The sequence below is a fragment of the Miniopterus natalensis genome, chromosome 10 (assembly GCF_054644295.1).
Source record: "Miniopterus natalensis isolate mMinNat1 chromosome 10, mMinNat1.hap1, whole genome shotgun sequence".
NCBI classification, from domain to species: Eukaryota; Metazoa; Chordata; class Mammalia; order Chiroptera; family Miniopteridae; genus Miniopterus; species Miniopterus natalensis.
Genome location: NC_142090.1, coordinates 62,994,737 through 63,009,474, shown reverse-complemented (window position 1 = coordinate 63,009,474; position 14,738 = coordinate 62,994,737). Strand labels below are relative to the sequence as shown.

Genomic DNA, 14,738 nt, shown 5'->3' with positions numbered 1-14,738 from the left:
CCACAAATACAAACAACTGCGAAAAATTTTAAACTTTCCCCTTATTAGTTCTCACACAACTCAAAAAACTAACAATTTCCTAACATTATGATGTTGCTTTCAAACCACTAAAATGAATCATGATTTGCAACAGGATATAACTCCTGATAACTCAATGGGAAGTAAATCAGCTGAAACATACGTGGACATCAGCGATTCCCAGCACAGAATAATAAATCAGCAGAAAACTTTCTTTTTAAGTCCACAGCTCTCTTAACTGAATGACTGTAGTTTTGGCTTCATATAAAGTATTTTAAGTACGGGGTACTGGAACATGTCAGCTTTCCCAGTTGTCCAAAAGCAATAATGGGCCTTCTGGCTCAGGCTAACAACCTTAAACAAGGTTGTGACCGCTCAGTGTAGAGCAGTGTAACAGGAAGAATCCCTTTACAATTCCAATTATAAATATATGTTTAATGAAGAATCAGAACCACGCCGCCAAAGTAGATGAATGTTTTTCCTTTGGAGATGGCAAAGTCTAAATGCTATTTCTGCCCTTGGCCTATAATTAAAGGGAAAGAATCAGTAATCCAGCAATTCTTGTGGAAAGGGCTTTGACCTACATGCACATCTGCCCACCAGGACTCTAAATTAGCTTATTAACTCACTTGATATGAGACAACTGATAGTGACAACTCGAAGCGGCTGCCAGAACATGTGGGATGTCAGCCAATGGCTTCAAGGTTGATGATTTTTATTCCCAAATCTCTGACGCTGTGGTTCTCAGCAGACTGCAGGTGTATGTGGTGTGTGAATGTGTGTGCAGATGTGTATGCAGAGACAGCTAAGGTGAAAACTCTGATGAACTGAGAAACCAAAATGCTGCCAACATTTCCCACAAAGGTACTGAGTCTAACCCACATGCCCAGTCCCTATTTCTAATGTGAAATAGAATCAGCTACTGCAATGTCTTCAGAGAGGTATCAGAATTTTTAAAATAATAAAATCAGTGTCTTTAATTAATTCAAGTAAGTTGCAACAGCAACATCGCAACAGGGAAAATAAAGTATATTCCAGGAATAAGGTAAAACATATATAACATAGTATTTATCATTTTAACCATTTGTAAGTGTACATTCAGTGGTATTAAATACATTCACAATGTTGTATAATCGTCACCACTATCTATAACCCAAAACTTCTTCATCATCCCAACAAAAACATTGTACCCTTTAAACAATAAGTCTCCTTGTCTCCCCCTCCCCCCAGTCTTAAAAGTAAGTTTTTGAGAAACATATCACACTGTCCTTTGAAATCATCTTCTCTCATAAATCGATGTTTTCTTCTCAGATTTATGGAGAGTGTTCACCCTGAATATTTTCCAGCTATTTATTCTGTGCTAAAGGAATCCAGACAGTGTCCACCAGAGCTGTGATTCTTAGAAGCTCTCCCAGTGGGCTGCTGACTGGTCCTTCCTTTTAGGGAAAATGACACACAGTACCTTAGACTTTATTATATGTGATGAAGCCTGACTTTCCAATTAGATTGAACCATATGAACTGCCATTTTGTAGGTCAAATTGATTGATTGACTATTGCCAATTTCACATGGTTTAACCTAATGGCATTAAAGAAAATGAGTTAAGAGTTAATAAGATCTGGTACAATAATATAATTTCAATAACCTTACTCACCAATTCTTTGTTATTATGAAGTTTTTTCTTCTTTGGAGTTTGGATAAGGAGGTGGAATATGTGAACCGTGGTCTTTTCTCTTACCCAAGTAGAAGGTATTCAGAAAAGACCGTAACTGGAGATTTGAAATAATGGTGGTTCCAAACTCACTGCAGTTGGTTAATAATTGGTTTATATGTGTAGAATGATATTGTGTGATCACAGTATTGCCAATTATAAGTTATGTTACCTTTATCACTAATTCAGTGACAACACTGATCTAGGCAAACATAAAGTATGCCTGAAATGACATGTGAGTCAGCTTGTATAAAGTATATTTTCTCTTGGCTTATATTGTAGTTCAAGATTCCTGGTCTTCAAAGGATGGAATTTCAACTATGGGTAGATTGAAATTATCTGACTTTTGAGTTTTTCATCCTATGATAAAGATAATGAATTTTGTTTGCAATGAGGTGATTTTTGAACTACTTTAAGAAAAGAATTGAAAAAGTCCCAAAGGGGCAGTTTGCACAGTGGTTAGAACACTGGCTCTAAAACCAGGCTTCTGGGGTTCAAATTTAGCCTGCTGTTGTATTAGTTCTGTGACTTGGGCCACTTACTTTTCCTACCTATGCTTCAGTTTTCTCACCCATGTAATGGATTAATATCAGTACCTACCTCTTAAAGTTGTTTTGAGGCTTATATGAGTCAATGTATGTGAAGCACCTGGAGTAGCACTTGTTACATAGTAAATGCCATATGTGTTGACAATAATTACTAAGCAGTTAAGGACTTTTACAACCCCTCTTCTTATTAATGCAGAACAAGTCTAGTTTGATATGTGTTCTGAAAAGTATGCCTCTTATTACATAATGCTTTCTCTCAAATAAGAGAAACTAGGGGCTAAAAGTAGAGCTTGATTTAGCAAGTATTTGATAAACATTAAATTCCAGTTCCCCTTTCCTTCTTTCCAAAAAGGGGGCCTTTCTGGACTTTTTAACAGGCCTTTGTATAAAGTCATCACTTCCTTGAGTTTTAGCTAAGAGTGTATCTTGGCTATACTTGAACCACTCTGCACTTACAAAATGCTCATCCATCATTTTGTTCCACTTGGAAACTATGAGAATATTTGTCACAAGACTTAAAATATTAGTGTTGGTGGTACACATATCTGGGAAATAATAGAAAGAGTTGCTAAAACATCCATATAATGTTAAAAAAAGCTCATGGCCTGATTAAATTGTTCATAATTCTATTAGTCGAGAAATGGTGAAGTTCTATCCTCAAAAATTTCCAAGAGTCTTGGGCAATCATTCATTATTTATTATCTTTGGGAAAGGAAGGATGTTGGTTTTGGTTGGAGTCAGTGCCAGGAAATAGGAGTGTTGGGCTTCTCTAGCTGGATTTTTCATACAGTGTAAGCTTAGGTCACCTATCAGGATTTCATTACTCCTTCAGCTGAAAAAAAATTATGAATTGTATCTGGGTAGGTATGAAAGAGAAACTGTTTAAAAGGCACTTGATATCACTGTGTAATTCATATACAGTTGCTGTTGGTTGAACACCTGAGTAAACCGGGGGGATCTGCAGATTCAGCCCCGATCCGCCCGTGTCTCGGCCCCTCCTACCGGTTTCGGTGCTTCTTCAGGTCCCTGGTTGTGGGGCTTCTGTGCAGCCAGATTTCAGGAGGCTCTGAGTGATGGTGGTTCTGTATTACAAAAACAACTGAGAAAATTGATGACATAATAAAGTACCAATTTGAAATGAAGTCTATATGAACTGAAATGAAGAATAATTTACAGGGAATCAACAGTAGAGTAGAGGACACTGAGAATCAAATCAGCAATTTGGAACATGAGGAAACAAAACACACCCAACCAGAAGAGCAAAAAGAAAAAAGAATCCACAAATATGAAGATAGTATAAGGAGCCTCTGGGACAACTTCAAGAGGCCCAACATTTGTATTATTGGGGTGCCAGAAGGGGAAGAAAGAGACCAAGAAATTGAAAACCTATTTGAAAAAATAATTACAGAAAACTTCCCCTACCTGGAGAAAGAAAAAGACTTATAATTCTAGGAAGCACAGAGGGTCCCAAACAAGAGGAGCCCAAAGAGGCCCACACCAAGAGACATCATAATTAAAATGCCAAAGGTTAAAGACAAAGAGAGAATCTTAAAAGCAGCAAAAGAAAAGCAGTTACAAGGGAGCACCCATACGACTGTCAGCTGATTTCTCAACAGAAATCTTGCAGGCCAGAAGGGAGCGGCAAGAAATATTCAAAGTGATGAAAAACATGGAACTACAACCAAGATTGCTCTACCAAGCAAAGCTTTCATTTAGAATTGAAGGTCAGATAAAGAGCTTCACAGTTAAGAAAAAGCTAAAGGAGTTCATCACCACCAGACCAGCACTACAGGAAATGTCAAAGGGTCTTTTTTAAGAAGAAGCTAACGAACAAAAGAATGACGAACTAAATAGATCCAGAGACATTGACACATGCAACAGACGATGATATTTCAGAGGAAAGAGAGAAGGGGGCTGGAGGGTGGGAAGAGATTAATCAAAGAAGTAATATGCATATATGCATAACTCATGGACACAGTCAATAACGGGGTGAAGGCCTGAGGAAGGGGTGGGAGTGGAGTGGAGGGGGTCAATTGGGGAGAAAAAATGGGACACCTGTAATACTCTCAACAATAAAGATAAATTTAAAAAAAGAGAATTGACTAGGAAAATAGGGAAGTAAGAATATCCCAGATAGGTAAAATAGTACGTGCAAAGATCCTGTGGCAGAAAGAAACATGGCAAGTATAAGGAACTGAACAAAGGTCAGTGCTGCTAGGGTGGCATGTGAAGAAGGAACTAATAACAGATGGGATAGGAAAGGCCACAAGACCATACTGTACAGGAGCTAAAAGCCTTGTAACGAGCTCTGTCTTTACCCTAAGAGTGAAGGGAAAGGCTTTGAAGGGTTTTACTCAGATTAAAATGCAAATGAGAAGGCTGCTCTGGCAGCAGTGAGGGGAATAAATTAGAGTGTGCTGAAATGCATACATGTAGAGTACTAAGGAATTTATTGTAGTCTGAGCAGAAAATGATATTAATTTGGGGTAGACTGTAGAGACATGGTAGCAGATCGAAAAGATGGATGGATTTGAGAGAGATTTAGGAGGCATATTGCCAGGCACTGGTGATGCATTGCATATGGTGAATGAGGGAGGGAGAGGTGTCCAGAATGAGTCCTAGGGTCTGGCTTGACCCACGGAGGGACTGTGGTGCCCTTTCCTGAGATAGAGAATGCTGGAAGGTGATCAAAACAGCAAATGGAAGATATGAGTTTGTCTTTGGAAATTATGAGTTTCTTTTAAAAATCTCTTTTTCCTGATTTTCCTTTACGCTGTTTTTGTCAGCTCACATTTCTTTTTCTTGGCCACTGTCTTCCCAACTTCCCACAAGACATCTCTGTTCTTCCACTCCCACTTCATTTAATTGTTGGTACTCTCCGTGGTTCTGACCTGAGCCTCCAGCCTGTGATTTAATCATTCTAAATCCGCGGGGTCCAGTACAATGGCCATATATGTCTACTGAGCGCTTGAAATGTGGCTCGTGCAAATTAAGATGTTTCATAAATGTTAAATACACATAGGCTTTCAAAGTCATAGCATTAAAAATAATGAAAAATTAAATCATTAATAAGATTTTTATATTGATTATATGTTGAAAGGGTAATATTTTGGATATATTGGGTTAAGTGAAATATATTATTACTTTCCTTATGTGGCTACTATAAAATTTAAAATTACATGTGTGGCTCATTGTGTACTTTTAGTGGACAGCACTGCTCCAGACAGTAACCCTATTGTCACCTCATTCCTGTCCTTTTGAGCCCACGGCTTACTGTCCCCAGAACATTTCGAATCATTTTATGTCTTATATACTTTCCTTTTCCTGAACTTCTGCTCCCCTTTTCTACCAGACAAGATATAATTCCTACTTCTTTGTTCAGAGCACATATCACCTCTACTATATGAAATTTTCCCAATTCCTTAAGGCAGAATTAAACATTTCTGCCTCAGAGTCTTACATGCTCTGTTAATGTCTTTATAATACCTAATTTACATGCTTTAATCTTGTTTTATGTTCATTTTTCTGTCCAGCCAGATTGTAAGTGTCTGAAAGTGCAGGTGCAACCTGATTTATGTCTGTAATTATGTAACCGGGTGCTCGGTATCAGGCTGGTGCTCAAGGAAAGCCTGATGAATAACAACTGAATCTGCACCCATTAAACAGCTACCACGTGACTGGTTATGACTTAGATATTCTACAGACAATATCTTGAGTCCTCTCGACAAGCCTGTAAGGTAGATATAATCATCTTCATTTTGCGTTTGAGGATCTTACAAAAGCTCAAAATGTTAGTAAATTATAGAGCTAGGATTCAACTACAATGGCTGACTCCAAAGCTGTTTTTTCCCCTCTGATTTCATACACGCTGAAAAATAGATAAAAAAATGTGGAGATTATATTTCAACATCATATTGTGGAAAAATACCTGTTTCCTAGGATTGTTAGAAAATTAAATAACGTATATAAAGTGTCGGGGCAGTCCTTGGGAATAGGTGGTTTAATTAAGCATTGGCTTCCTTCAATCTTGAGGCCCATAGTGTAAAAGTTTTTAATTTCTGAGAAGGACCAAAGTGGCCGACCTGACTTCAGTGATGCCCCTGCACTTGCTCGCGCACATTCACACTCGCTGGACGTCATAAGAAACAGAGGCCCTCTGGGGCCACCGCTTTTACCCAGTCCTCTTTGCACGAGCCTGTGATGGTTAAAGAAAGTGAAGTAGAGAAATAATAAGTAATACTCAGGGCATTCATCTGTGTGTGTGTGTGTGTGTGTGTGTGTGTTTGCTGGTGCAGGTCGGGGCAAGAATAATAGCAGAAAAGGAATCAAGTCTGGAGTCTTACCAGGGCTGTGTTGCCTTGGAAATTCCCAGAAAATCATTCGGAATACAGTGCTGACTCTCCTCTCTTGTTCTGTCTTGCCCAGCTGTGGTACTTTACAAAAAGGACTACTTTTTTTTTTGGATCTCAGGAATCTTTGTAGGAAAGGGAAAGGGGAAGTATGAAAAGGGAAACGCTCGTTGCTGGCCAATACTGGCCTGCAGGTCCTATGCTGAGATGCTAGGCCCCTGAGAAAGAAATTGAAACAAGTGAAATTTGAGGGTATGTACTACAGGGCTGTGCTCAGGTAGGGGAAAGCAATCCCTCTGTAAGCTTCAGATCCTTGTAATTTCCCTGAAAGAGCAACATTAAGAAATCTCCCGGTTGCTACTGATACTTGACTAAAGCTAAAGGGAGCTCGTAGGCTCAAGAGTAAGACAGTCACTTCTCTTGATTCTCCTGGCTTACACATTTCAAGGTAACAACCGCATTGCTGCCTTGTGCATAGCAGAGGAAGCTTTCTCACCAACCTGTGCTCCTTTGTTCTAGATCAAACACACAGGCAAGGACTAAGTAGGACAGAGCTTCTGCTACCTAAAAAAATTTTAAATTCTCTTCCAAATATATAATATGTATGACATATACAATATTTAAGAACCTTCTGACCCATTACAGAATCAAACTACATACAAAAGGGTCAGAGAATAAATACAATAAAGGAATTTAGGGCTTATATCATTATTATTACTATTGTTATTATTATCATCATTTAACATTTTATTTTATTTTTATTTTTTAAATATATCTTTATTGACTTCAGAGAGAGGAAAGGAGAGGGAGAGAGAGAGATAGAAACATCAATGATGAGAGAGTCATTGATCGAGCCTGCAACCCGGGCATGTGCCCTGACCGGGAATCGAACCCTGATCGCCTGGATCCCAGGTCGACGCTCAACCGCTGAGCCACACCCAGCCAGGCATCATTTAACATTTTAACTAGTGCTTTGAGTTGAGGAACCATGTCTTAAACATCTCTGTATTTCCTTTGCTCCCCTCCACGTAGCACGTACTTGGTGTTCCTTTGCTGAGTAATGGACGCAATCACCACACGCAGTATAACTGACAAGGAGATTCCAACTTGAGTGGACAGCACAAGAGGTTGTAAGGAAAAGGTTCTTTGCAGTGAAAACCTGGATTCTTTAGGAAACTGAATATTCTCTAGCACTTCAATCAAACTTTGAGATTAAGAAAACAGCTTTAAATTGAGGGAGAACTTTTGATCTGATATTATATAGACAGAAATTCCACGGCCAGGAACACGTCAAAAATAACAATGGCAGTTACCTGGCTGCTCCAGAAAACTTAATCTAGGTAGACAAAGAACTACAGCCTTGAACTTGAAAGGGAAAAATTGAAGTTGATTTACCTGCCAAATTGACTTGTACTCAAAAGGATGAACAGAAGGTACTTTTAAATTCAATCCACTCACATGCCAAAGCATCATAAACTCTCACAAGGAACTGATTTTGAAGTAACCGCTCTGGGACTCAGATTCGTCACCTGTGAAATGGATGAGCTTGACGCTCCTGTTCAGTTCTGTAAGGCCTGAATTCGATGCCAGGCCTGCTACATAGTAGAAGCATTAATGGAAAATGCCCTGGCTTCTAGTAACAGGCATCTTGACTAATAGTGACTTACATCAGAAGCACTCTTTTTGTTGAACAGACAGAATGTTTGAAGGTAGATGGTCCAGGGCAGAATTAGTAGCTTAATGAGGTCCTCCAGGAGCTTGGCAGGCTCTTTTAAATGGTTTCTGCATCACCCTCTTCAACCGTTGGCAGTCATTTAGAGACTGTTGCCTCAAGGCTATAGACAGCAATCACAGCTCCAAGAAGGTAAGAGGAGGCCGAGGCAAAAGGTTTCTCTGCATTCAATAACATCCCGACATTTGTCTGAACTCAGCCAAAGGGCCAACCTAGACTAGCCAGGGGCCAAGGAAAAGGAGATTCTAGGCTTGCATTAGATAAATTTTCATTCATCCTACATCCTGAGGGCAAAGAATAGCTGCCCATGACCCAAACAGGTCAGATTTCTAACAGCAGGGAAGGAAAGAGGAGAGAAGATGGTCATTGGGTAGAAAATAATATATGTCTGCCAGAAACACTTAATAAAGATTTGTTGAATGAACAAGTGAGGGCTGCATTATAATTTTCATGGATCCTAAAAACTGCCTTTGTGGGCCCCTCCTTCCTAAAAATATGTTAAAAATAGTGTTTTACAACTGAGCTGATATAAAGATAAATAAAATCCAGACTGAATTCAATTTTATGTATTCATTCTTATTATGTTTATTTTTTAATTCTGGTTTAAAAAATAAAAATGGAAACATTTTTTGTCAGCCTTAAATACTGCGCCTACTCTGCCCAGTGGACAATTCCACCCTGGGTTAATGATGTGTTTCTGACTGATTTGCAAACCGTTGAGGGCAGAGACTGTGTACTAGTTTTCATTGTTGCCCTCGAGGCCCCTATCACATCACTATGAATCTAAGAGCTGCCCAACAAATATTACTTACTTTAGCTAACATGTCATTATTTCTTCCTCTAGGGTGAGCCAGGTCCTCCTGGTCCTTACGGTCCTCCGGGAGTTCCTGGTATTGGACAGCAAGGTATTAAGGTAAAGATACATGACTCTTTGCCCATTGATGATTTTTGAATTTATTGTAGGGGTTGGAGGAGCTTTGATTTAAATTCTGCTCAGCCTTGCCCTCATAGGTACAAGGAGGCTGCTTGCAGAAGTTACTTACAGTCGGGATACCTGGACACTGAGTGCCCTGGTCAGGGGCAGTTACCATAAGAATAATCAATGCATTTTGTTCTTTGGTTGGGATGAAAAAATTTGCTTGTCTTCAAATACCCACCTTCTTGCCAATGTACATCTGGTTCTGTTGACTTCCCATGCACTGAAAAGTTAACATGCAAAATGTTATTGGGACGTGAAACACCTTCACACATCAACTATCACATGCTCACAGTAAATAAGCCTACGGGGGCCGAAACCAGAAGAACCATGACACTGAAAAGTTAACGTTGACAGGAAGGTTTGTGGGGAACCAGAAAGGACTGAAATACCAACACCCTGCAGCCTCTGCATCGTGCAGGATGAATAGAGCTTATTTTAAATGGATTTTCTATGTCTTGGGGCCAAAAAGATGTTGATGCAGGACTGAAACAGAGAGTGGGACAGAACAGTACACTCTGAATGTAATCAACTGTCACCACGGATGGCATTTACACAACAGCACAGGGAAGGTTGAGGCTTCAGGGAAGGTGGAGTTTATATTGGTGGAGTTATGGGAGACGGGTTTCTGAAGGAGATAAAGTGTGAAACAGAACTGAGAGGAGAGGTGACATGGAACAGAATGGGGGGGGAAGGACAGCCTTCCAGGGTGGTGGCGAGGGGGCAGGAACAGCGTGAGGATGGCCAGCGTGGTTCTCTCAGTAGCCAAAATGAATCACACATAGACCATCCTGCAATTACTACACAGCAGTTTCTGAAAGCGGACGTGCCATATTGCTCTTAGACAAGAAGGGATGCTGAACATTTTAGGGTAGTTTGTTCACTTCAATTCAAGCCATTTCTCCTCCTCCAGATTTCTTAAAATCTTTATGAAATGAGAAAAGTTTGGCTGTTTTGCTATATATGTTTGCTGAAATTTTTAGAGTATTTTGTGCTATGTTTCTTCTATATTTAAAACTCAAACTTTCATTTGATGATTTCTTTCTCTTAGGGGGAGAGAGGCCAGGAAGGAAGAACAGGGGCTCCGGGACCAATTGGCGTTGGTGAGCCAGGCCAGCCAGTAAGTAGCAAGAAATTTTAGATGGAATAAGAACAGACATAGTTATGTGCTCCTTCTGGTTAGAATAAATGGTTCAGTTAGTCCATCTTGTATCTTTTGGACAACAATAGACAATAAATATGGTAGAACCAGATATAAGTGTCATTTTTCATAATGTTTGAAAGAGGGACACACACACAAGCACACACATATACAGGGAGGGGCAAAACTAGGTTTATGGTTGTGAGTACACAAAACAGTTTATTCTTGTATTATTATTAATCATTGTATTATTTTCCATACAAGCAACTGTAAACTTACTTTTGCCCCACCTGTATATATGTAGGATATGTACCGCTGGCTCTCCCTTACTGTAATCTCTTACAAGATGAATCGGTTTGTTCAAGAAGGATAATTCTTATGTGTCAACATTTCCTAGGAGATAAGAGATCTGGATTCAGGCCTAATGTCTGTACTTTGTAATTTACTTTCCTGTAACTATGAGAAATTCATTGACAATGAGGGTTTTGCCCGTTACCCAATCCAAGAGTGGACTCTAAAGCTGATATTAATGATGGTAGAGAGGCCATACCTGTGTTATTTGCAGGCTCTACTTCATGTAGCTTTGAAGTTTCTTTTTGTTGGAAAAGAAAAAAATCTTTCTAGCAAAAGAGATCTGAAGAGGAAATGAATAAAACATGACCATTCTAGCATAAGAAGCTTCTTAACTTTTCAAGTAAGCATTGTCCTAGAAAAGAACAATAGCTGACTCACTGGGGTACAAGCGGAAACATAGTTGAACTCCCAATTTGTTTGTGCATCGCATAGTTCCTCATGTGTAAATAGTAACAGAAGTGTGCTTCCCAGCTGTATTCTATGAGTGGAATGGGAGCATATTGCTTGAGGATTAGCTTTTCACTAATGTCTACATGCACTAATTCAAAAAAGAACACATCTTATGGAGGAAAGATATACTAGATTAATTATCTAGAGATCAGTGATGAAGTCTGTTTCTATTAACTAGATGGTGCCCTTAATGATAAAGCCTGGAGAGAGAAGAAATCAGCTTTCTTGCAGACACTGCTAGTTTTTCACTGGAGAGGCTGGTAACCTAGAAAACTGGAGGGACAACAACTAGAAAGAAAGACACAGGCACATATAGATCGCCATGTGTACAGGGAATACAGCAGAGAATCTAGGATTTTAAAAGCAGAATAAACAAGAATCTTTTATCAGTGCTCAGAATAAGTGGAAATAAAAATGAACTAAATAAATACATTTTTAAAAACGAGCTGCTAAAAAATATAGAGGATTTAGTGAACTTCCACCAGATAACCAAATCTTAATATTCTGCTACATGTGCTTTAGATTTTCTTGAAAAGACATAAAACATTATGTATACAGTCAAGTTTACATAATCTCTTCCAGAAAAATAGAAGAGGAAAGAACACTTCCCAACTTATTTTATGAGGCCAGTTTTTCCCTGATACCAACACAAGACAATGACAATACATAAAAAGAAAACTATAGAATAATATCCCTCATGAATATAGACAAAAACATCCTTAACGAAATACTAGCAAATAGAAGTCAGCAACATATAAAAAGAATTATACGACGTGACCATATGGGGTTCATTCCTGGATGCAAGACTGATTTAATAATTGAAAGTTAATCAATATAATACATCATATTAATAGGCTAAAAAAATTACATGATCATATAAAAAGAAACAGAAAAGCATTCAAAAAATTTTTTTTAAACTTCAACATTAAAAAAAAAAAAATGTCCTTATTGATTTCAGAGAGAGGAAAGGAGAGGGAGGGAGAGACAGAAACATCAATGATGAGTCATTGATTGGCTGCCTCCTGCACGCCCCCTGCTGGGGATCGAGCTCACAACCCGGGCTCTGATGGGGAATAGAACCCTGATCTCCTGGATCCTAGGTCGACGCTCAATCGCTGAGCAGTGCAGGCCGGGCACAATCAGCAAAATTTAAAATTCAAACCCCTCATAAACCCTCAGAAACTAGGAATAGAAGGGAACTTCAACTTCTACAAACAAACAAAAACCAAAAAGACTCCAAACTACAGCTAACATTATACTCAATGTCGAAAAGGCAAAATCAAAAACAAAGATTTCTGCATTCACCAGTCTTATTCAACGTAGTTCTAGAAGTCCTAGCCAGCATAATAAAGCAAGAAGAGGAAATAAAAGGCATAAAGATCACAAAGAAGAATTAAAGTTGTCCCTATTAGCAGATGACATAATGGTCTTTGTAGAAAATCCCCAGAAATCTATACCACACCTCCTAGAACTAATGACTGAATTCACTGAGGTCATAGGATGCAAGGTGAACATACAAAATCAATTTTATGTCTATAGTCCAGTAACAAATACAGAAACTATCATCTTTAATTATTTGATTACCGCTCATTTTGTGCTGGTTTCATAGATGACTGATTCATGAAAAAGAAATCGATTCAGATTCTCAGGGTGATCTGTTTGTTTTTTGTGTGAGGTTAGTCAAAGCACTACTAGTAAAACATTACTCCCTGAAGTAAAACTGTAATTACTTTGAGGTTAAAAATAAAGTGCATGGCATGTGTGAATATTATAGACAATTTTTTTTATTATTTAATATATTTATCTTTAATGCTTGCCATGTATATTAAAAATCACTTTATTAAATATTCACACTATTTAGATTATTAAGGAAAGTAATAAAATAATGGATAATTATATTTTATCTTGCTAATGTCCCAAACAAAGCATTTCACTGACAGACTATGCTAATACTAGATAATGAGTTTCCTCTATTATATTTTTTTATTAGAGGTGTCCATTAGACACCAAATAAATATGTCATAGTTGCAATTGATTCTCATGGCCTTTGAAAAGGACACTGAGTTTTTTATAGAAGCATTTCTGTCTTTAAAGAATAATCCATTGATCCCGTCTTAATAAATGAAAAATATAATTCATCTAACCCAAGTATCTGCTCTCTCTCTTCTCTGCTTAACAATCCTATCTTATCCTAACTGACCAACTAGAGAACTTGAGAGTATGCTGATGGTGTGGAATATTATTTTGACAGTTTACAGTAACTGAACCTTGGTTCTCCATTTTTAAAAATGCTCCTAAGTGATTGCTCACCAGCATTAACTCTTTGTTCTCAGCAGTTTGGAACACATGGCTCCTAAAAGCCTCTATTATTTTCATTTTCACCTTAGCTGATTGTATTCTAGAAATGCAGAGAAGGAAGGATCCCTGTTTATCCTGTGCAGCAGGCCTCTCTTGATAGTATCAACCATTCATGCTGAGACTACCTTTTTTGTCAAAATGTCCATAAAAGGACATTCTTAGTAACTGATTCAAGTAAAATAATTTTGATAGTGATAGGAAATACTAATTGTGTGCTTGATATATAAAAGCTTTAAATCTCTCTGACTTAATCCTTATGTTAATACTTGAGGTTGAGGTAGGTGCTGTTGTTACCACCATTGTGATGAGTTTGCTGAGCTTTAGAGAGAATAAATTATTTGTTTAAGGTCACATTGCTAATAGTCAGTCCAAATGACACCAAAATCTGCTTTTAATTATCATGCAAGACTATGAACTCCATGAGACAGAAAGCAGGTCTGTGTGCTCTTCTTAGAGCCTAGCACAGAGCTTTGCACCTCTTAGGCATTTGGTAAATATTAATTGAATGAAAAAAAATATTGAATGAACTGGAAAATAGACTTCTTTGCATTTAGTAAAAATTGTGTTATTTTTATTTGTCATATCATTGGGAAAGAAGATAATCGGTCAATATTTCTTTTTGTAGAGTGTGTGATGTTAGCTAGACATTGTCTGGTTGGCAATCCAGTTTTCATGCTTGTATTTATTTTTCCTCTAGTTAATTGCTCTAACATTACAGTAAGTTGTCATGAATATTAATGCTTTTATTAAGAACTAAAAAACTAGGTTTTCCCATAAACATAGCAATTTAAATGGAATTAAATGTTAGTTTTTTATTTTAATTAAAACCTTTACTAAATTGACTATGCATAAATACTAAAGAAGGCTGTGTTTTAAAATATACCGTATTGGGGGAGGGGGGAATTAAACACTGAGATACAGTCCTTGCAAGCTTTCTTGTAAGCTTTTTTCTTATAAATCCATAACTGTGCTCAGTCACTGATTAGCATAATGGTCCATCCTGATTCTGCCTCCTGGTTTGCATAGAAAGCATCTGTTAAATTACCCTGATTGACTGCAGATCCAGCCCCAAGACCATTCAGAGCGTCTGCTGGGCAGCTC

At 38.1% G+C, this 14,738-nt stretch overlaps 1 protein-coding gene across 1 annotated transcript in view; it reads left to right on the top strand.

Annotated features, from left to right (window-relative positions):
- COL28A1 (collagen type XXVIII alpha 1 chain) overlaps positions 1–14,738 on the top strand; it is a 137,732-nt gene that overhangs the window by 32,342 nt on the left and 90,652 nt on the right. The window contains exons 12-13 of the mRNA XM_087821415.1: positions 9,203–9,271; positions 10,386–10,454. Coding sequence (XP_087677541.1) covers positions 9,203–9,271; positions 10,386–10,454 — 138 coding nt within the window. The remainder of the gene's footprint in view (positions 1–9,202; positions 9,272–10,385; positions 10,455–14,738) is intronic.